The sequence below is a fragment of the Schistocerca cancellata genome, chromosome 5 (genome assembly GCF_023864275.1).
Source record: "Schistocerca cancellata isolate TAMUIC-IGC-003103 chromosome 5, iqSchCanc2.1, whole genome shotgun sequence".
NCBI lineage: Eukaryota > Metazoa > Arthropoda > Insecta > Orthoptera > Acrididae > Schistocerca > Schistocerca cancellata.
In genome coordinates this window covers 308138671-308160328 of record NC_064630.1, presented here as the reverse complement: position 1 = coordinate 308160328, position 21658 = coordinate 308138671, and the positions used below count along the sequence as shown (strand labels likewise).

General features: G+C 45.7%; 1 protein-coding gene across 1 annotated transcript in view; it reads left to right on the top strand.

Moving 5' to 3' along the window:
• The window catches only part of LOC126187634 (UDP-glycosyltransferase UGT5-like), a 147289-nt gene that overhangs the window by 103245 nt on the left and 22386 nt on the right, over window positions 1–21658 (top strand). The window contains exon 3 of the mRNA XM_049928833.1: window positions 13615–13837. Within this exon, the coding sequence (XP_049784790.1) occupies window positions 13615–13837 (223 nt within the window). The remainder of the gene's footprint in view (window positions 1–13614; window positions 13838–21658) is intronic.

Sequence of the window (21658 nt, the reverse complement as noted above, 5' to 3'; positions counted from 1 at the left end):
TATCCCTTCTTTGCTGCTGATGATATAGCCTTAACATACACACTCTTGATGTTGCACCAGATACTGTGTTTAGCTGAGTACAAGATGACACTGAATACAACATTTCCCAAAAATTTTATTTTTAACATATTCTGACTAATCAAAACTATGAACCACAAATTATGAACCGCGTATTGAAACAAATAATCTGCCTATAAAATTTGCTTGATGCATTCCTAAGTGTATTGATAAGGGTTGCAGACTGCTATGTAGTCACCCTAGGATTGCAGGACCCCTGCCTGGCCATCTAGGTGTTCAATAAGGATGACTTCATGAAATGGGTAATGCCAGGTCTTTGGGGACCATGAAAGCAGAAGTTAAACAGCTGTTACTGACAGTGCATTCTATACAGCAAAGTCAACCAGTGCCCAGCCATGAACTGCTGAGGCACTGGTATCAGTTAACTGCAGTGCTGGAAGCAGCAGACAGCCTTGTTGGGGCAGACGATGTCAACACAGCCCCACAGCATATGGGCAGCCAGCAATGTGTGCCCATAGCAGCCCAGGAAATGGCTAGCAAGTTCGGCAGAAAATTCAAAGATACTGGTGGTATGTAAAGTACACAAGTGGCAATACACTGCCAATAGCTTCACTGGTTGATAGCAGTGGTAATGTTACTGATGGCAGTACCACTAAAACTGAGTTACTAAAGTTTTCTAAAATTACTTCATCAAAGATGATTCAGCAAACATTCCAGAATTCAAATCTAGAACAACTGCCAGTATGAGTAGATGCCCTCAGTCTAGCAAAGCAGCTCAAATCACTTGATAGAGGGAAGTCTTGTATACCAGTTAGGTTCCTTTTGGAGTATGTTGATGTAATAGTGCTGTATTTAGCAGTCAGATACAACCACTTGACTAAAGATCCATACCTAAGGGCTGGAAAGTTGAACTGTTCATACCAGTATATGAGAAAGGAAACAGAAGTAATCCACTGAATTACAGACTCATATCATTGTCAATTTGCTGTAGGATTTGGAACATTTTCTTTGTTTGAATATTATTAATAGCCTCAATGTAAATGATCTATTGACTCGTAGCCAGCATGGATTCAGAAAATATTCTTCTGAAACACAACTTGCTGATTTATTCACATGAAGTAATGAGACATCAGCTCTCAAGTTGATTCTATATCTATAGATTTAAAAAAGGCTTTCAGCACCTTTGCTAACAAGCAGCTTCTACTCAAACTGCTTACCCATAGTGTTGTCTCAGTTGTGCAAGTGGGTTCATGATTTCAAATCAGAAAGGCATAGTTCATAGTAACTGATGTGAAATAGATTGGAACAGAAATGATATATGGCATTTCCCAAGGAAAGCTCTCTTAGACAGTTTGCAGAGGATGTTATCATAAACTGTCTAGTAAACTAACCAGAAGATCAAAACCATTTGTAAAATCACTCGGACAAGATATCTGTACGGTATGAAAAGTGGCAACTGACATTAAACAATGAAGTTTGAGGTCATACACAAGAATACTAAAAGGAATTGCTAAATTTCTGTTACATCGTAAATCTCACAAATTTAATGACTGTCAGTTCATTTAAAAACCTAGGGATTACACTCACTGACAGCTTAAATTGAAATGATCACAAAGAAAATTCTATGGGGAAATAAAACTAAAGATTGTGTTTTACTTGCAGAAGTCTTAGATGTGTCAAATCTACTAAAGAGAATGCCTACATTACATTCATCCTTCCTCTTCTGAAGTATTGCTGTATGGAATGGGATCCTCACCAGGTAGGATTGTGACATTGAAAAAGTTCAAAGAAGTCGGCTTATTTTGTATTATTTCAGAAACTGGCAGTGTGCCTCATTGATTGATAAGCAAGTTGGGGTAGCAATGATTGAAACAAAGGTTCTTTTTGCTGTGGGAAGGTCTTTTTATGAAATTTTAATCACCAGCTTTCTCCTCCAAATGTGAAAATATTTCACTGGCTACCACCAATATAGGGAAAAAATGATTATCATAATAAAAGAAGAGAAATTGAAACTCACATGGCAAACTGAAGTGTCAGCTGTTCCCACATTTTATTAGAGCATGGAACAGTAGATGAACAGCCTGAAAGTGTTTCGATAAACCCTCTGCAAATGCTCAGGTGTGTGTTGCAGGGTAGTACCTAGATGTGGAAATACATGCCATACAAATGACTGACTGGCTACATCAATTTATTAAGTAGTGCAACATCTACCTCAGTCATTTAGTACAGTGATTTTACCAAAGAAATGTTCATCATATTCTGAGTGTAACATTAAGTACTAAGATTTGAACAAAAAATTTTACGTTGAAAAATTAATGATGATTTATTAATCACCAATTGTTTAAAATGTGGTATGCACTTTATGGGTGCAGTACTGTGGGATATATCCTTAGTTACATTCTGTGTTTCTAGAGTTGCATTAAGCATGAATGTTCTATGAGCAGTGTTAATGGCAACAACTACAGTATTAAATTACATGGAGTGCCTGCTCATAATTTTGCAAAGGCAAAATCAAAATGGATAACACTTGGGCAGTCGCTAAAGGTCATTTATGTTCCTGTTTTGTTCAAATTACTTTTCAGAAGTCTCATTCAGATAGTACTGAGGGCGTCATACAGAGATTATAAAATGAACAACAAAACAGCAAGGTTTTGACATGGGGCATAAGAAGCTTCGGAATAGCCTACAATACAGTTATTTGTATTATAAGATGAAATTTTAGTTTTATGAGAGAATGTAATTCAAATGTACTATAAAATTTGATTTGTTTCTGAAAACAGCACTAAAAGTTTGGAATTCAATGCCAGAACTAATTTTCAGACAGTTTGAATAGAACCATAATTCCCTGTACTATGTACTCATAATCAGTTACTGTAAATTTAGGAAGAAACGGGAAGGATTCATTTGGTGTAGCCAAGGGCAACTAACTTAAAGGTCAGAGCAACATAACTTTGTGCTTAAGGGGAGGAAGGAAGCAAGCCGGGTGTTTGTTTTCATAAACTAAGTTATTGTGATCAGAAGTGTAACAAAATGATGAAATTTCACTACAGAATGAAGTAAAATGCAAAATAATTAATGGAAGTGTGCAGTAAGCTGATTAATATGAAGATTCATCATAGTTTGTGGATGGATAGAAGAGATTAAATTTATGTTATTGGTGTGATCCAGTCTTGAATACAATTAGTATCTGGGGACAATCAAACTGAGTGACTCTGGATGGTAGGCTAGGAACTTAGAAATTTACTAAATTCAGACACATTCCAATGGATTCAGATCTTATCAGTTCAGTTGTAGTGAGTATATTAGAGAGATCCCTATTTATTTATGGGACACATTATCATAGATAATCTCAAATCATTGCCGACCAAATTCTTCAAAATACTTCGTAGCATCTTTCAGCGCATATTTAGCTCCCTTGGCACATACACTATGTCATCAAAAGTATCTGAACACCTGGCAGAAAATGACTTCAAAGTTCGTGGCTCCCTCCATCGGTAATGCTGCAATTCAATATGCTATTGGCCCACCCTTAGCATTGATGAAAGCTTCCACTCTCACAGGCATACATTCAATCAGGTGCTCGAAGGTTTCTTGGGGAATGGCAGCCAATTCTTCATGGGGTGCTGCACTGAGGAGAGGTAATGATGTTGATTGGTGAGACCTGGCACGAAGTCGAAGTTCCAAAACATCCCAAAGATGTTCTATAGGATTCAGGACAGAACTCTGTGCAGGAAAGTTCATTACAGGGATGTTACTATCATGCAACTACTCTGCCACAGGCCATGCATTATGAACCAGGTGCTCGATCATGTTGAAAGATGAAATCGCCTTCCCCAAATTGCTCTTAAACAGTGGGAAGCAAGATGATGCTTAAACATCAGTGAACGCCTGTGTTGTAATAGTGCCATGCAAAACGACGACAGGTGCAAGCCCCCTCCATGTAAAAAAAAACACCACCGCCTCTGAATTTAACTGTTGGCACTACATACACTGGCAGATGACATTCACTGGGCATTCGCCATATCCACACCCTGCCATAAGATCGCTATATTGTGTACTGTGATTCGTCATTCCATACAACGTTTTTTCACTGTTCAATCATCCAATGTTAACGCTCCTTGCACCAAGTGAGGCGTTGTTTGGCATTTACCAGCTCCTGCCTAACTGTCATAGTACTTGCAGTGAATCCTGATGCAGTTCAGAATTCCTGTGTGATGGTCTGGATAGATGACCCTCTTCAACTGTCGGCAGTATCTGTCAGTCAACAGACAAGGTTGGCCTGTATGCTTTTGTGCTGCATGTGTCCCTTAGCAGTTCCACTTCTCTATCACAATGGAAATAGGGGACATAGGGATGTTTAAATCCCTAAATGTGGAAATATCACATACAGATGTATGACACAAGTGACACCATCACCTGACCACGTTCGAAGTCAGAGTTCCGCAGGACACCCCATTCTGCGCTCACGATGTCTGACTACTGAGGTTGTTGATATGGAGTACCTGGCAGTAGGTGGCAGCACAATGCACCCCTGCAAACACCCCCCCCCCCCCCCCCCCCAGGGGGTCCACAACTCTTTTGTGGATACGTGCGTAGCGAGCACGGGACCCCGAGCCAATAAGGCCCTCCTTCCTTTCTGGGCTGCATACCTTCCCTTCCCACATCCTTCCCCATCCCCCATGTTCACCTCCCCCCCCCCCCCCCACCTCTGCCTCTTTCCTTCCCTTTCTCCCCCTCTGGGAGTACGGTTTGTGCCTACATCCAGAGATGGACACTCGTAAATGTAACACATCCTTCGCCTTCTCTGCTTGCATGTCTTCATCCTTCCTTTGTCCTTCTCTTTTCCTTACCTCTTCTCTTTACCCTTTTCTCCGCTGTGGCGTTTCAGACCTCTCTTCTTTCCTTTCCCTATCTTTGTTTTTCCCTTTCTCTTTCTTCCTCCCTGTGCGTGTCTGAAGGCCGACCCACGCATTTTCATGCGTAGCCGGTGACGGGGTAACACATAATTCCCCACCCCGGGTAGACAGGTAGGACACGTACGTACCCCCTGGTAACGGCCAGGCCCAGGGAGGGGTGATTACCCGAGCTGATACCTTCCAAAAATGCCGATTGGTCCCTCCATCCGTTTCTCGGGAGGTGTGACCTGAGGTGTGAACAATCACCTAAGGCGGGAGTGCCCTCAGAGAGGGCCCCCACAAGGGAGGAGCGTGCCATCGGAGATGCCGGTAATCATGAGGGATTCTTCCGCAATGGTTTCTTCATCTTCCACTATGTCTGCTCACAAGCGTAAGTTCAATGAGTCTCAGCCACAGACAGTTCTTCCATCGTTGCCACAGTTCGTTGTTGTTTCTCGGTCTGACGAAGGTCACGACTTCTCCATGGTCAACCCTTTTATTATTCAGAAAGGTGTCGACGCACTTGCAGGTTCTGTAAAGTCTTGTTCCAGATCACAAAATGGCACCTTGTTATTAGAAACAGTCAGTGCCCTCCAGGCACAAAAATTGCTGCATACTTCACTGCTCCACACCTTCCCTGTCTGGGTGGAAGTGCACCGAACTTTAAATTCCTCACGTGGAGTCATTTATACCCGTGCCCTTGACGGATTGTCAGACGAGGAAATTCAACACTACCTGTCTGACCAGGGCATAACTGCTGTTCCAGTCATGAAAAGGGTTGACACTAACATCGTTCCAACCCGTACTGTCTTTTTGACATTTGACAGTTCAACTCCCATCGAAAATAAAAGCGAGCTATGAGATAATTTCCGTTCGCCCCTACATCCCAAATCCTACGCATTGCTATTGGTGCCAGCGGTTCAATCATACCAGCCAGTCCTGTTCCAACCCGGCCAAATGTGTGGCAAGGATGCCCATGAGGGTGCTTGTCCACCTCCATCCCCTCGTTGCATCAACTGTATGGGTGACCACACTGCTTCCTCTCGCGATTGCCCCATTATTAAAGACTAAAACCTCATTGAGGAAATCAGAGTGAAGGAAAAGGTGTCGACCTTTGCTACTCGAAAATTATTCGCCAGTCGAAAGCCCACTGTGCCTCAGACAGGAAAATACAGCACTGTCCTTGCCTCTCCTCAGCCAACAAAGGAGGCAGCCACGCAGACTTGTGATCTCACCTTTAGTGACATGGTCGTCAGATCGGCCAGCGCAAAGATCGCCCGTTCAGCCTCCCCACTCTCGCCTGCTCACTCTATGGCTCACCCTTCATCGGATTCTGCTAAATCTCGATCCCAAAAGTCAGACACCCGGACTTCCAAAAAAGAGCATATATGTGAAGATTTTTTATGTGCCCCAACTTCACAACCATTGGTTCCTCCTTCATCTAAACATCGTGTTTCCAAGAAGGCTAATAAGAATCCCAGTTCCTCTCCTTCTCCGCCACAGCGTGTCTCATCTACAGCACCACCTGGCGGTAGCCATTCTCGGCCGTCCTCTGTGTCGCCGAGGCGCACTGCTGGTGGCCGATCAACCGGCCAATCGCTGGTGGCAGGAGCTGCTCCTGAACAACCTATGGATCAGGATCTTCTGCCTTCGGCTGAGTGCCGTTCCACGCTGTCAGTCGCAAGCTCTGAGCAGTCGTTTAGTTGACGGCAACCTTGGTCACATTCTTCCGTTTTCTGTCCACCCTATGTCCATTATCCATTGGAATATCCGGGGCATTCGAGCCAGTCGGGATGAATTGACGATCCTCTTACCATCCTACTCGCTGGTCATCTTCTGTCTTCAGGAAACAAAGCTGCATCCCCACGACCGCTTTGTCTTCCCCCATTTTCAATCAGTCCAATTTGATCTCCCCTCTGTTGAAGACACTCCAGCCCATGGAGGACTCATGATTCTTCTCCATAATACTCTCCATTATCACCAAATCCCCTTAAACACTTCCTTCCAAGCAGTCGCTCTCCATCTTTCCCTTTCTGGATACACCTTCTCTCTTTGTACTGTATACATTCCATCGTCCACATCAATGGCACGAGCTGATCTCCTTCATCTTCTTGGTCAGCTTCCACCCCCTATTTGCTGGTTGGGGACTTCAATGCCCACCACCCGCTTTGGGGATCTCCACATCCTTGTCCGCGTGGCTCACTATTGCTAGACGTCTTCCACCAAGCGGATCTTGTTTGCCTCAACACTGGGGACCCTACATTTTTGTCTGCCTCCACGACAAATTTCTCTCATTTGGACATTTTGGTCGGTACTGTTCCGCTAGCTCGGCACTTCGAATGGTTAGCCCTTGCTGATAAACACTCGAGTGACCACTTTCCATGTGTCCTTAGATTGCAGCCACAACTGCCATATATGCGCCCGAGATGCTGGAAGTTTGCCCAAGCCAATTGGACACTTTCTTCATCTCTAGCGACATTAGATGACCGTCACTTTCCTAGCGTCGACGATGAGGTCACTCATATTACAGGTGTCATTCTTACAGCTGCGGAACATTCAATACCTTGCACCTCCGAATTGCCCCGGTGCCCCCCAGTCCCTTGGTGGAACGAGGCATGCCGTGACGCAATAAGTGAGCGGCGACATGCTCTTCGCGTATTCAGACACCATCCTACATTGGCCAACTGTATCCGCTATAAGCAGTTCCGTGGGCGGTGTCGTCTCGTCATCCACGATAGCAAGAAGGCAAGGTGGGACTTCTTTACTAGCTCATTTAACACCTTCACTCCTCCCTCGGAAGTTTGGAGTCGGATTCGAGGGTTATCAGGCACGCCTAGTTTCTCCCCGGTCTCTGGGCTCACTGTCGCGCAAGATACATTAGTGGACCCTGTCGCAATTTCTAACACATTGGGTCAACACTTTGCTGAGATTTCAAGCTCTTCAAATTACCTGTCAGCGTTTCTCCCAAAGAAACGTGCAGCGGAAGTGCGACCTCTTCCTTTCTCCTCTCAAAATCGCGAAAGCTAAAATACTGTTTTCTCTATGCGGGAACTCCAACATGCGCTCTCTTGTCGCTCCTCCGCCCCAGGACCGGATGGTATACACATCCAAATGTTGCTGCATTTATCATACCATAGTCTGTGTTACCTCCTTCGCCTTTATAATCGAATTTGGTCAGACAGTACTTTTCCCAGACAATGGCGGGAAGCTATCGTCATTCCTGTTCTGAAACCTGGAAAGGACAAACATCTCCCCTCTACCTATCGCCCCATTTCTCTCACGAGTAGTGTATGTAAGGTTTTGGAGCATATGGTGAATTGCCATTTAGCTTGGTGGCTGGAGCCCCGCAGTCTAACACCTGCCCAATGCGGTTTCCGAAAGCATCGTTCTGCAGTTGACCATCTTGTCGCTCTCTCCACTTATATCGTGAACAATTTTCTCCAGAAACGCCAAATGGTAGCAATATTTTTTGATCTGGAGAGAGCATACGATACCTGTTGGAGGACAGGCATGCTCCGCACACTGTTCTCTTGGGGCTTTCGCGGTCAGTTGCCCCTTTTTCTTCACGAATTTATGGCTGAGCGCACATTTGAAGTGCGGGTGAACACTACTCTCTCCCGTACTTTCCCCCAAGAAAACGGGGTACCCCAGGGCTCCGTGCTAAGTGTTGTACTGTTTGCCATTGCCATAAATCCAATTATGCATTGTCTTCTTCCTGATGTCTTGGGCTCCCTCTTTGTGGACAATTTTGCGATCTACTACAGCTCTCAACAGACCAGCCCTCTTGAATGACGTCTTCAAGGATGTCTCAATCGCCTCCACTCTTGGAGCATCAAAACAGGCTTCCGCTTTTCTCCCAGTAAGACCGTTTGTGTTAATTTTTGGCATTGTATGGAGTTTCTTCCACCTTCCTTACATCTAGGACCTGTCAAACTTCCGTTTTTGGACGTCGCTAAATTCTTGGGTCTTATGTATGACAGAAAACTGTGCTGGTCCTCCCACATTTCCTATCTTTCTGCTCGCTGTCTGTGATCCCTCAACACCCTGTGTGTCCTGAATGGTACCTCCTGGGGAGCGGACCGAGTGGTTCTTCTCCGCCTCTGTCGCGCCTTAGTGCGCTTGAAATTGGACTATGGAAGCATAGTTTACTCCTCTGCTCGGCTGTCTATTCTTCGGCGTCTTGACTCTATCCACCACCGTGGATAACGTTTAGTGTCTGGAGCTTTTTATACCAGCCCTGTGGAAAGCCTTTATGCTGGGACTGCTGAACCTCCACTGTCCAATCGGTGAGCTGTCCTTCTGGGTCGTTATGCTAGTCATTTGTCTACCATGCCTCCTAATCCGGCCCATGACATTTTTTTCGACGCCTCCTTGGATTTAGGGAATGCAGGCCGCCCTTCCTCCCTACTACCACCGGGAGTCCACTTCCGTCAAGGAAGAGTGGAAAAGTAAAAAAACTGGGTGAGATGGTGGAATGAGGGCTGCATAGCAGTGCTGGAATGGGAACAGGGAAGGGGCTGGATGGGTGCGGACAATGAGTGACAAAGGTTGAGGCCAGGAGGGTTACAGGAATATAGGATATATTGCAAGGAAGGTTCCCGCCTGCACAGTTCAGAAAAGCTGGTGTTGGTAGAAAGGATCCATAAGGCACAGGCTGTGGAGCTGTCATTGAAATGACGGATGTTATGTTTGGCACCGTGCTGAGCAACAGGATGGTCCACTTGTTTCTTGGTCTATTACAGAGGTATGAGCTGTGAGGTATGATGCTGGGAGCAGTGGTTGTGTAGGGATGGATAAGCATGTTGTGTAGGTTCAATGGACAGTGAAACACCACTGTGGGAGTGGTGGGAAGGATAATGGGCAGGACGTTTCTCATTTCAGGACATGATGAGAGTTAGTCAAAACCCTGGCAGATAACATAATTGGGTTGCTCCAGTCCTGGGTGGTAGTGATACACAAGAGGAATGAAGTCTGTGACTGGATGGTGGGACTTTGGGACATGGTGGCAGACTGGAAAGGTAAGGTGCGGGAGATTTGTTTTTGTACAAGATTGGGAAGATAATTACAATGCGTGAAGACTTCAGTGAGAACCTTGGTATATTTTGTGAGGGGCCGCCCGTCACTGTAGATGCGATGAGTGTGGGTGGCTAGGCTGTATGGAAGGGACTTCTTGGTATGGAATGGGTGGTAGCTGTCATTGTGGAGGTATTGCTGGTGAAATGGATGGAGGTACTGATGTAGCCATCTGTGAGGTGGAGGTACCCCGGATTTCTTTGTAGGTAATGCCTTCAAAGGAGAAGTATGAGGGCTATTCAGAAAGTAGGGAACATTTCTGTCTGATGCTGCTAGGTGTGCACCGTCATGTATATTTTGGTATGTGAATGTTCAGCAGGTCAGTTGGCATCCATCCGTGACAGCAGGAACATCTCTGTGTGTCTGGTGTTTCCAATATTCAAATTTGAAATGTGTGCTGTGATTGAAAACCCTGCCAGTTGTGAGTTGCAGTCTGTGATAAAGTTTTTGTTGGCAATAAAACTATAACCTAGAGAAATTTAATCATGAACTGTGAAGTGTACAGAAACAACGTAATGAGTGAATGTTCCATCTGTAAATGGTGCATTTGGTTTAAAAATGGCCAAACCAATGTTCATGATGAAGAGTGGACACCCAAGCATTGTGACTGATGATCTTGTCACTAAAGTTGATGAAACGATTCTTGAAAACCATCACTTCACAATAATGAAACTTTTCCTTTCTTTTCCACAAGTTTCGCGGACTTTGTTGTTCAAAATTGTAGCTCAAAAGCTAGGCTACCGCAAATTTTGTGCATGATGGGTAGCCAAAATGCTTACAGAGCACCATAAAGAACAGCAGGATTAATGGATCGAATCATAACCAGTGATGAGACTTGGGTGAAACACACCAATTGCAAGACAAAATTACAGTCCATGGAGTAGGGGCACACAAGGTCCCCACAAAAACCAAGAAAATGTTTGCAAACCTTGTCAGCATGGAAGTTGATGGTGACAGTGTTTTGGGATAGGCAAGGTGTGCTTGTTGATTTTCTCAAACGTGGAGAACCAAAAAATCTGCCCAGTACTGTTAAACTTTGTACAGCCTTAGAAGAGCAGTTGAAAACAAACACCAAGGAAAGCCAACATCTAAAATTTTGTTTTTGCACGACAATGCCCATCCTCAAATGGCAAACTGCACTAAAGTATTCCTTAATTCATTCAAATGTGAGATTTTCCCTCATCCATCCTACAGCCCCAGTCTTGCATGAAGTGACTTCCACTTGTTTCCAAAGATAAAGAACTGGCTTATTTTAAGAGTTCAAAATTTTTTTTCCCAATTAAACATTTCATCAATATTGCACGTAAATATATTAATGTTTTCACCTTGTTTATTATTTCTTCTCAATGTTACACTTACTGCTTGTGTAGTACCTCTAGATGTTCAGAACTGAATATGTTGTCTTTTTGAAAATGAGAATTTACAGAAAACAACTCAATAATATTTATAAGAACATTGCTACTCATTCTTTCTGTTGCTATATGCATGTATGGATTGTACATTACTAGTTTGATTGGCAAAAGGGCTAATTCTCTTTGTTGTACATAAGATGCAAGCTTGCTTACATATATAGTCACAAATAAAACTTTTGGCCTATTTTTACTGACTGAAAGCTTCATTTGTGACAATCTTTTTGTTGTGCCTATCTGTGATTGAGCATCTCTGCTGTATGGTGAGCAGCAACTTTCCTTTTCATAATATTGTTACTATTAAAATGAACAATTTTTCAGTTTTAATTCCCAAGCACAAGCTTCTGTAGGCAGATCACTACAAAGTCTACTTGTTTCAATTCTGTGAACTTGTATTTTGTCTTAAAGTATGTAACAGCTCCTCATTTGCCCAATATTAGTTCTACATTGAGAAGCTTCTCTAACCCTGTGATTATGTGGTGTCAAATAGGCACATGGTGTCTATCTTTTCAGAGCTCTCTACATTTTCCAGATGGACAAAAAGTTCTTCTATCTTATTACTCTGTCTTCTAATATTCTGATGAAATAAGCTAACCTTACTTTCCTGTGCTTCCTTCAGCATTTTTATTCCTTCAACATTGTTTGGATCTTCTCTTGTTTAACTCTTGTGACAACAGGACACATGATTCTTGACTCTAATCTAAGAAAGGTATCCCCTCTGACACCAGTAGTGACAGGGATCTTTTGGGATAGTGCACACACCAATGCACACTGAAAGTGGTCACTTTTCTATCAAATCAAAGATTTCATTTGATATAATTTCAAATTCTCAGGAGAGCCAACCATGACAAAATGGTTCCACCTGGTGTGCAAGCTATATGAGACAGGATGAATACCCCCAGACTTCAGGAAGAATGTAATAATTAAAATACCAAGGAAAGCAGGTGCTGACAGATGTGAATATTACTGAACTGTCTGTTTGATAAGTAATGGCTGCAAAATGCTGACACACATTTACAGACTGGGAAAACGGGTTGAAGCCAGCCTCACAGAAGATCAGTGTGGGTTCCAGAGAAATGTATGATTAGAAGAGGCATATTGACCCTATGACTTATTCTTGGAGGATAGGTTAAAGCCTGTATTTATAGCACCTGTAGATTAATCTTCTTACAATGTTGATTGGATACACTATTTCAAATTCTGAAGATGGCAAGGATAAATTATAAGTAGTGAAATGTTATAAAGAGCTTGTACAGGAAACACTGCTTTTATGAGCTGAAAGCCATGAAATAGTAGCAGTTGTTTACTAGGGAGTGAGATAGGGTTGTAGCCTACCCCTTATGATGATCAATCCATACATTGAGCAAGAAGTAAGATACAAAAGAAAAATTTGGAGAAGAAATCAAAAATATCAGGGAGACTAAATAAAAACGTTTGCTGTCAGAAACAGCAAGGAAACTGGAAGAGCAGTTGGATAGAATGAATATCTTGAAAATAAATTGTAAGGTGATCATCAACAAAATGTGGAATGAAATGTAGTTGAATTAAATCAGGAGATGAGGAATTTGATCAGGAAATGATACTAAATGTAGCAGATAGAGTTTTCTATTTTGGCTGCGAAACACCTGATGAGTAGAGAGGTTATAAAATGCAGACTGGTTATAAAATATAGGTTGGCATTTTTGGAAGCATGGGAAATTTTAAGTGTTAAGAAGTATTTTCTGAAGGTGATTGTCTGGAGAGTAGCCACATACAGAAGTGAAACATGGATGATAAAAAGTCAGACAAGAAATAAATATAAGCATTTGAAATGAGTCAAACTGGGGAAATAAGAAATTTATGGTTCAAATGGATGTAGGTTGCAGTAGTTATTTGGAGATGGAGGCCTGCACAGGATAGAGTAGTGTGGAAGCTGCATCTAACCAGTCTTTAAATTAATGACCACAACAACAACATATACTTAAATATAACAGATCTTGATAATAAACTAGCTATGTGCTATTTAGTATGGATCTATTCTCCATTTTAACCAATGAAATGTAATTTTTAATTTTGCTTGTTGTTGAAATTGTAAGTAATTTTTTTGGCATTACTTCATCTATGTCTATATTGCAATAAAAGTATTTTCTTCTGTGAAATATTTTTGCCAAGAATTGCAAACAAAATTTTCTGCTTGCTATGAACTGTCTCTGAATATTTGCATCCAATTGTTGTTCCAGGACATAGAGCAATTCATTATTGAAGCAAAGCATGGTGTCATCTATTTTACATATGGATCAACTGTTCGTTCTGAGACATTCCCTGAAAGCAAAAGAAAAGCTATTTTGGATGCTTTTGCAGAACTGCCTCAACATGTTATATGGAAATGGGAAGCAGAGGATTTGCCGGGAAAGCCCCCCAATGTAATGATCCGCAGTTGGCTGCCGCAATTTGACATTCTCAGTAAGTACTTGTTTCCCCTACAATGGAGTAGGTTGAACACATTTCTGAAAACAAGATATCACTTTAGTCTTTCGTGGCAGTTACTATTCAGAGTAGTCGCACTTCATAGCAGCTGGTCAACCAAGATGACCTGTCCTAAGCCATACCTTCACAGCAAAAATCTATTGCAACACTGGATAACCAACTTCAGGTGGTGGTATGCAGTCAACAAAACAAAACTGTTTACATATCTCAGTAAGTTCAGATACTTTCAGTAGTGTAAAGTTCACACAAGTGGTACTTCGACACACACTTTCAGCAGTGTCTTTGTTTCCTTCTTATTGTACCAATTTTCCTGATAGACCTTTTGGATCCTTTGTGACTGCATGTAACTGCCACATATTATTTTGTATATAAAATTGTAATACTTACTTTCATTTGTTTGATAGGCAGAGATGCTTTTCCCTTGAATACACAAAGAAGAGCAAGTATGTTTAGTTACATGGTAGTGGCATGGCAGCATTTGAGCATTAGAGAAGCAGCACAAGCTTGGAATGGTTAAAGATTGGGGAAGGAAACTGGCCATGCCCATTTCAAAGGAACGATACTGGCATTTGCCTGGGGCAATTTTGGGAAACAACAGAAAACCTAAGTCAGGATAGTCAGATGTGAATTTGAACTCTCATTGTCCTATGTGCTATCCATTGTGCCACCTCACTCCGTTAATATAGCTGAGGTACGCCAAACATGATAAAACACTGTCACAGCTAGGTGTATGACAAACAGCCATTTACTACCAGAATTTCTCAGCTTATGTGGACCAAGACAGACAGTGCCCTGCCACTCATCCAGTGTGATGGTTGCAGTGCACGTGAAACAGCAGCCAGGTGCAGCTTTCAACCTTGCTGTGCCCAGAAGCAGTGGTGCAGGGCAGAGGTAACTGGACAGCTTTGAGTTTTGCACTTAGGGAAGGTATCTTCTCAGAAAGACAGCATGTTAGTTGACACCTTTGTGGAATGTGTGTTTCTAAGCACTGTCCAACCAAATAATGAGACCAATTACCTGGATGCTTGCAAACCACCAGCAACTGCTTATGGAGTGCTGGCATTAGAGCCCATCTCCCCAGGGGGCTCAGCACACTTTGGCAGGTTCGTGCTTGGCTAACATGGGCCCCCAGCCTTCGTAGCATTTTTTTTCATTCCGTGCTGCAGGTCTATCCTCTTGCTATTCTTTTTCCCCTCCCTTGGGAACATGTCTCAGGTATTATTGGGAATGTTCTGCATTCTGTCGCTGACGTATGCACAGTCTCACCTTCGTTTTTCACTTCCTTTTCTTTTCTCTTTTTTCCCTTTTACTTTCTTTGTTTCCCTTTCCCTTTTACTTTCTTTGTTTCCCTTTCCCTTTTACTTTATCTGTTTCCCTTTCCCTTTTACTTTATCTGTTTCCCTTTTACTTTTACTTTATCTGTTTCCCTTTTACTTTTACTTTATCTGTTTCCCTTTTACTTTTACTTTGTTTCCCTTTTACTTTTACTTTATCTGTTTCCCTTTTACTTTTACTTTATCTGTTTCCCTTTTACTTTTACTTTATTTGTTTCCCTTCTCCTTTCGTTCGTCTGCTTCAGCATTTCAGGATCCTCCTTTCTCTTTTTCCTCCATGTGTGTTCCTGAAGGCCCCACATGTCTGATGCATAACAGGTGACTGGGTAATTCGTAATTCCCAGCCTGGTTTGACAGGTAAGGTTCGCACGTACAACCTGGTACAGACCAGACCCAAGGACGGGTGACTGCCTGAGTTGCAACCTTCCCCAATTGCTGATTGGTCCCTCTGTCAGGTGTTCCGGAGGTGTGACCTGAGGTGTGAACAATCACCTAAGGCGGGTGCACCCCCTTGTGCAGGGGCCCCCAGTTGGGAGGAGCACACCATCGTAGATGCTGGCAATCGCGGGGAATTCCTCATGATGAGTTAATCATCTTCCCACTGTGTACAAAATGTAAATGTAATGTGGCTAATGATTCAAAGAACCTTCCCACTGCACCACGGTTCCTCGTGGTCTTGCATACTGAAGACCGTCAGTCCTTCGCCACAGTAAATCTGTTGATTATTAACAAAGGTGTTGATGCAATTGCTGGCCCTGTGAAATCCTGCTCTCAATTATGGAATGGCACTTTGCTCTTGGAGACGGCTTCTGATGCTCAAGCACAACTACTGCTTGCTGCCTCGCTTCTCCACAGTTACCCTGTTCGTGTCAAGGCCCATAGAACTTTGAATTTTTCCCATGGTGTAATTTACACAAAGCTGCTAGAGAGTCTAACCCAGGTTAAAATTCAATCTTACCCCTCTGATCAGGGTGTCATTGCCATCCATTGTGTATTTAGTACCCACCCTCACTCTCTTCCTCACATTTGATAGTGGTGCTTCCGTCCAAGCTCCCCCCCCCCCCCCCCCCCCCCTGCGGGTCCGGGGATTAGAATAGGCCCGAGGTATTCCTGCCTGTCGTAAGAGGCGACTAAAAGGAGTCCATCCCCCTCACGGGGGTAGTTAGCGCCTGCGTCTGGAGACGGACGGTTCCACGACCTATGATTGTGGTCTTTTTGGTTTTTCACTTTTCGTTTCTTCCTTCCTTCTGTTGGTTCATTTCTTTGCTCTTCTCCACCTCACTGTCTTCCTTACTCTTTCCCTTGACTTCTCATTGCCTTCTTCTCATTGCCTTCTTCTCATTGCCTTCTTCTCATTGCCTTCTTCTCATTGCCTTCTTCTCATTGCCTTCTTCTCATTGCCTTCTTCTCATTGCCTTCTTCTCATTGCCTCCTTCTCATTGCCTCCTTCTCATTGCCTCCTTCTCATTGCCTCCTTCTCCTCCTTGCCTTCTCCTCCTTGCCTTCTCCTCCTTGCCTTCTCCTCCTTGCCTTCTCCTCCTTGCCTTCTCCTCCTTGCCTTCTCCTCCTTGCCTTCTCCTCCTTGCCTTCTCCTCCTTGCCTTCTCCTCCTTGCCTTCTCCTCCTTGCCTTCTCCTCCTTGCCTTCTCCTCCTTGCCTTCTCCTCCTTGCCTTCTCCTCCTTGCCTTCTCCTCCTTGCCTTCTCCTCCTTGCCTTCTCCTCCTTGCCTTCTCCTCCTTGCCTTCTCCTCCTTGCCTTCTCCTCCTTGCCTTCTCCTCCTTGCCTTCTCCTCCTTGCCTTCTCCTCCTTGCCTTCTCCTCCTTGCCTTCTCCTCCTTGCCTTCTCCTCCTTGCCTTCTCCTCCTTGCCTTCTCCTCCTTGCCTTCTCCTCCTTGCCTTCTCCTCCTTGCCTTCTCCTCCTTGCCTTCTCCTCCTTGCCTTCTCCTCCTTGCCTTCTCCTCCTTGCCTTCTCCTCCTTGCCTTCTCCTCCTTGCCTTCTCCTCCTTGCCTTCTCCTCCTTGCCTTCTCCTCCTTGCCTTCTCCTCCTTGCCTTCTCCTCCTTGCCTTCTCCTCCTTGCCTTCTCCTCCTTGCCTTCTCCTCCTTGCCTTCTCCTCCTTGCCTTCTCCTCCTTGCCTTCTCCTCCTTGCCTTCTCCTCCTTGCCTTCTCCTCCTTGCCTTCTCCTCCTTGCCTTCTCCTCCTTGCCTTCTCCTCCTTGCCTTCTCCTCCTTGCCTTCTCCTCCTTGCCTTCTCCTCCTTGCCTTCTCCTCCTTGCCTTCTCCTCCTTGCCTTCTCCTCCTTGCCTTCTCCTCCTTGCCTTCTCCTCCTTGCCTTCTCCTCCTTGCCTTCTCCTCCTTGCCTTCTCTGGTCTCCGCCTCAGCGTTTGAGACAGTCTGTCCTCTTTCTCCCTCTCTCTCTTCTTTTTCCTCTTCTTCCTTCCTCCCTGTGCGTGCCTGAAGGCCGACCCACGCGTTCGCACGCGTAGCCGGTGACGGGGTAACGCGTAAGTCCCCGCCCTGGGTAGACATGTAAGGCACGTGCGTACCCCCTGGTAAAGGCCAGGCCTGGGGAGGGGTGATTGCCTGAGCTGATACCTTCTGACCATGCCGATTGGTCCCTCCGTCTGTTTCTCGGGAGGTGTGACCTGAGGTGTAAACATTCACCTAAGGCGGGAGTGCCCTCTGAGAGGGTCCCCACAAGGAAGGAGCGCGCCATCGGAGACGCTGGCAATCATGGGGGATTCCTCCGCAATGGATTCTACTCCTTCGCTTTCAACTTCTGCCCAACAACGGAAACGTGACCAGCCACCAGTGACAAAAGTACTACCGCCTGCCCCACAGTTCCTCGTCGTTTCTCGATCTGAGGACGGAAAGGATTTTTCCTCTGTCAACCCTTTCATTATCCAGAAGGGCGTAGATGCCATAGCCGGATCTGTCAAATCTTGTACCAGGTTGCGTAACGGTACCTTATTACTAGAAACTGAGAGTGCCTTTCAGGCACAAAAATTGCTTCGGGCCACACTCCTGTACACGTTCCCTGTCCGGGTGGAGGCCCACCGAACTTTGAATTCGTCTTGTGGTGTAGTCTATACTAGCTCCCTCGACGGATTGACTGACGAGGAGATTCAATCTTTCCTCGCTGAGCAGGGCGTGACGGCTGTCCATAGGGTCATGAAAAAGGTCAACAATGACCTTGTACCGACCCGGACACTTTTCTTGACCTTCGATAGTGTTAAGCTGCCATCGCGCATCAAGGCGGGCTACGAGGTTATTTCTGTTCGCTCCTATGTCCCGACACCTACGCGCTGCTACCAGTGTCAGCATTTCAATCACACTCGACAGTCTTGTTCCAATGCGGCTAAATGTATCACTTGTGGCAGGGATGCCCATAAGGGTGACTGTCCACCTCCGTCTCCTCGTTGTGTGAACTGTCAGGGTGACCATGCCGCATCCTCCCGCGACTGTCCTGTCTATAAGGAAGAACGCTGTATCCAAGAAATTCGGGTCAAAGAGAAAGTGTCCACCTCGGCTGCTCGCAAGCTATTGGCTAGTAGGAAGCCCGCGCTGCTCCCAGCGGGGAAATACAGTACTGTCCTTGCCTCTCCTCGGACTACCAGGGAGGTAGCAACCCAGACATGCGATCTGACCTTCAGCACCACGGTCGTCCGTTCGGCCAGTGCTAAGATCGCGCGGTCGACGTCTCCTCTTCCTCCCATCACCCCACAGACACCAGCCCCTTCATCAGCTTCTGCTAAGACGAAGACCCCGAAGTCAGATGCACGGGCCTTCAAGAAGGAACCATCCCGTGCAGACTTCCTACGTACCTCGACCTCCCAGCCTTCGACCGGTACTTCCACCAAACGTCCTTCCAAAAAGGCTCATGGGAAGCACAGTTCTCCTTCTCCGCCACGGCGCATTTCTTCTCCTGCGCCACCCTAGCGGTTGCCGCCCCAGGCCGTCATCCGTTTCGCCTGGCCGCCCCGCTGGTAGCCGTACATCTGGCCGTTCACCGGCGGAGGAAGCTCCCCCTCTCGGCCATCCTCCCGAGATGGCCGATGAGCCTATAGACCCAATGGACGATGACTGTCAGCCTACTGATAGCGGCGGCAGTGCACCCTCGAAGCCAGGCCCTCAGCGGCCTTCGAGGTGACCCCTTCCTTCATCTTCCTTTTCTTACGATGGCACTTATTCACTGGAATATTCGCAGCATTCGCTCCAACCGAGAGGACTTGAAGTTGCTGCTCCGCTTGCACCGTCCGCTCGTCGTAGCCCTCCAGGAAATGAAGCTACGCCCATGCGATCAAATTGCCTTGGCACACTACACCTCTGTGCGTTTTGAGCTACCCCCTGTGGTAGGTATCCCAGCTCATGGAGGGGTTATGTTGCTGGTCCGGGATGATATTTACTACGATCCCATCACGTTGCAGACCGGCCTGCAGGCAGTTGCCATCCGCATTACTCTCCCCACTTTTACGTTTTCCTTTTGTACCGTTTACACTCCATCGTCATCTGCCGTTACCAGGGCAGACATGATGCAACTTATTGCTCAGCTACCTGCACCATTTTTGTTAACTGGAGACTTCAATGCCCACCATCCCCTTTGGGGCTCTCCAGCATCCTGCCCGAGGGGCTCCTTGTTAGCAGACCTTTTCATCCAGCTCAATCTTGTCTGCCTCAATACTGGCGCCCCTACTTTTCTTTCGGACACATCTCACACCTATTCCCATTTAGACCTCTCTATATGTACTCCCCAACTTGCACGCCGGTTTGAGTGGTATGCACTTTTTGATACATATTCGAGCGACCACTTCCTGTGTGTTATCCATCTCCTGCAGCATACCCCCTCTCCGTGCTCCTCTAGTTGGACCATCTCCAAGGCAGACTGGGGGCTCTTCTCTTCCAGGGCGACCTTTCAGGATCAAACCTTCACAAGCTGCGATCGTCAGGTCGTACATCTCACGGAAGTCATTCTCGCTGCTGCTGAATATTCCATCCCTCACCCTACTTCTTCTCCACGTCGCGTACTGGTCCCCTGGTGGACCGCAGCATGTAGAGATGCTTCACGTGCTCGTCGACGTGCTTTACGCACATTTAAACGCCACCCTACAGTGGCGAATTGTATCAATTATAAACGATTACGTGCTCAGTGTCGTCGTATTATCAAAGAAAGCAAGAAAGCCAGCTGGGCTGCTTTCACAAGCACCTTCAACAGTTTTACTCCTTCGGTTGTCTGGGGTAGCCTGCGCCGGATATCTGGCACTAAGGTCCACTCACCAGTTTCTGGCTTGAAGGTCGCGAATGACGTCCTTGTGGCCCCTGAGGCTGTCTCCAATGCCTTCGGCCGCTTTTTCGCAGAGGTTTCGAGCTCCGCTCATTACCACCCTGCCTTCCTCCCCCGCAAACAGGCAGAGGAGGCTAGGCCACCTAACTTCCGCTCCTCGAATTGTGAAAGTTATAATTCCCCATTCACCATGCGGGAACTCGAAACCGCACTTGCCCGATCACGGTCCTCCGCTCCAGGGCCTGATTCTATTCATATTCAGATGCTGAAGAACCTTTCTCCTGTGGGTAAAGGTTTTCTTCTTCGTACTTATAATCGCATCTGGATTGAGGGACATGTTCCCGCATGCTGGCGCGAGTCTATTGTTGTCCCGATTCCTAAGCACTTGCCTTCCAGTTATTGATCTATCTCGCTTACCAGCTGTGTCTGTAAAGTGATGGAGCGAATGGTTAATTCTCGATTGGTTTGGCTGCTCGAGTCTCGACGCCTACTTACCAATGTACAATGTGGATTTCGTAGGCGCCGCTCTGCTGTTGACCATCTGGTTACCTTGTCGACCTTCATTATGAATAACGTCTTGCGGAAGCGCCCGACCGCGGCTGTGTTCTTTGATTTGGAGAAGGCTTACGACACCTGTTGGAGGGCGGGCATTCTCCGCACCATGCATACATGGGGCCTTCGCGGTCGCCTCCCTCTTTTTATTCGTTCCTTTTTAATGGATCGACAGTTCAGGGTACGTGTGGGTTCTGTCCTGTCCGACACCTTTCGCCAGGAGAATGGGGTGCCACAGGGCTCAGTTTTGAGCGTCGCTCTCTTCGCCATCGCGATCAATCCAATAATGGGTTGCCTCCCAGCTGATGTGACAGGCTCCCTTTTCGTGGACGATTTTACCATCTATTGCAGCGCGCAGTGTACACGTGTCCTGGAGCGCTGTCTTCAGCGTTCTCTTGACCGTCTTTACTCCTGGAGTGTCGCCAATGGCTTCCGTTTTTCTGCCGAGAAGACGGTCTGTATTAACTTCTGGCGCTACAAAGAGTTTCTCCCACCGTCCTTACGACTCGGTCCCGTTGCTCTCCCAATCGTGGAGACAACCAAATTTTTAGGCCTTACATTTGACAGGAAACTTAGCTGGTCTCCACATGTGACATATTTGGCCGCCCGTTGTACCCGTTCTTTAAATGTCCTC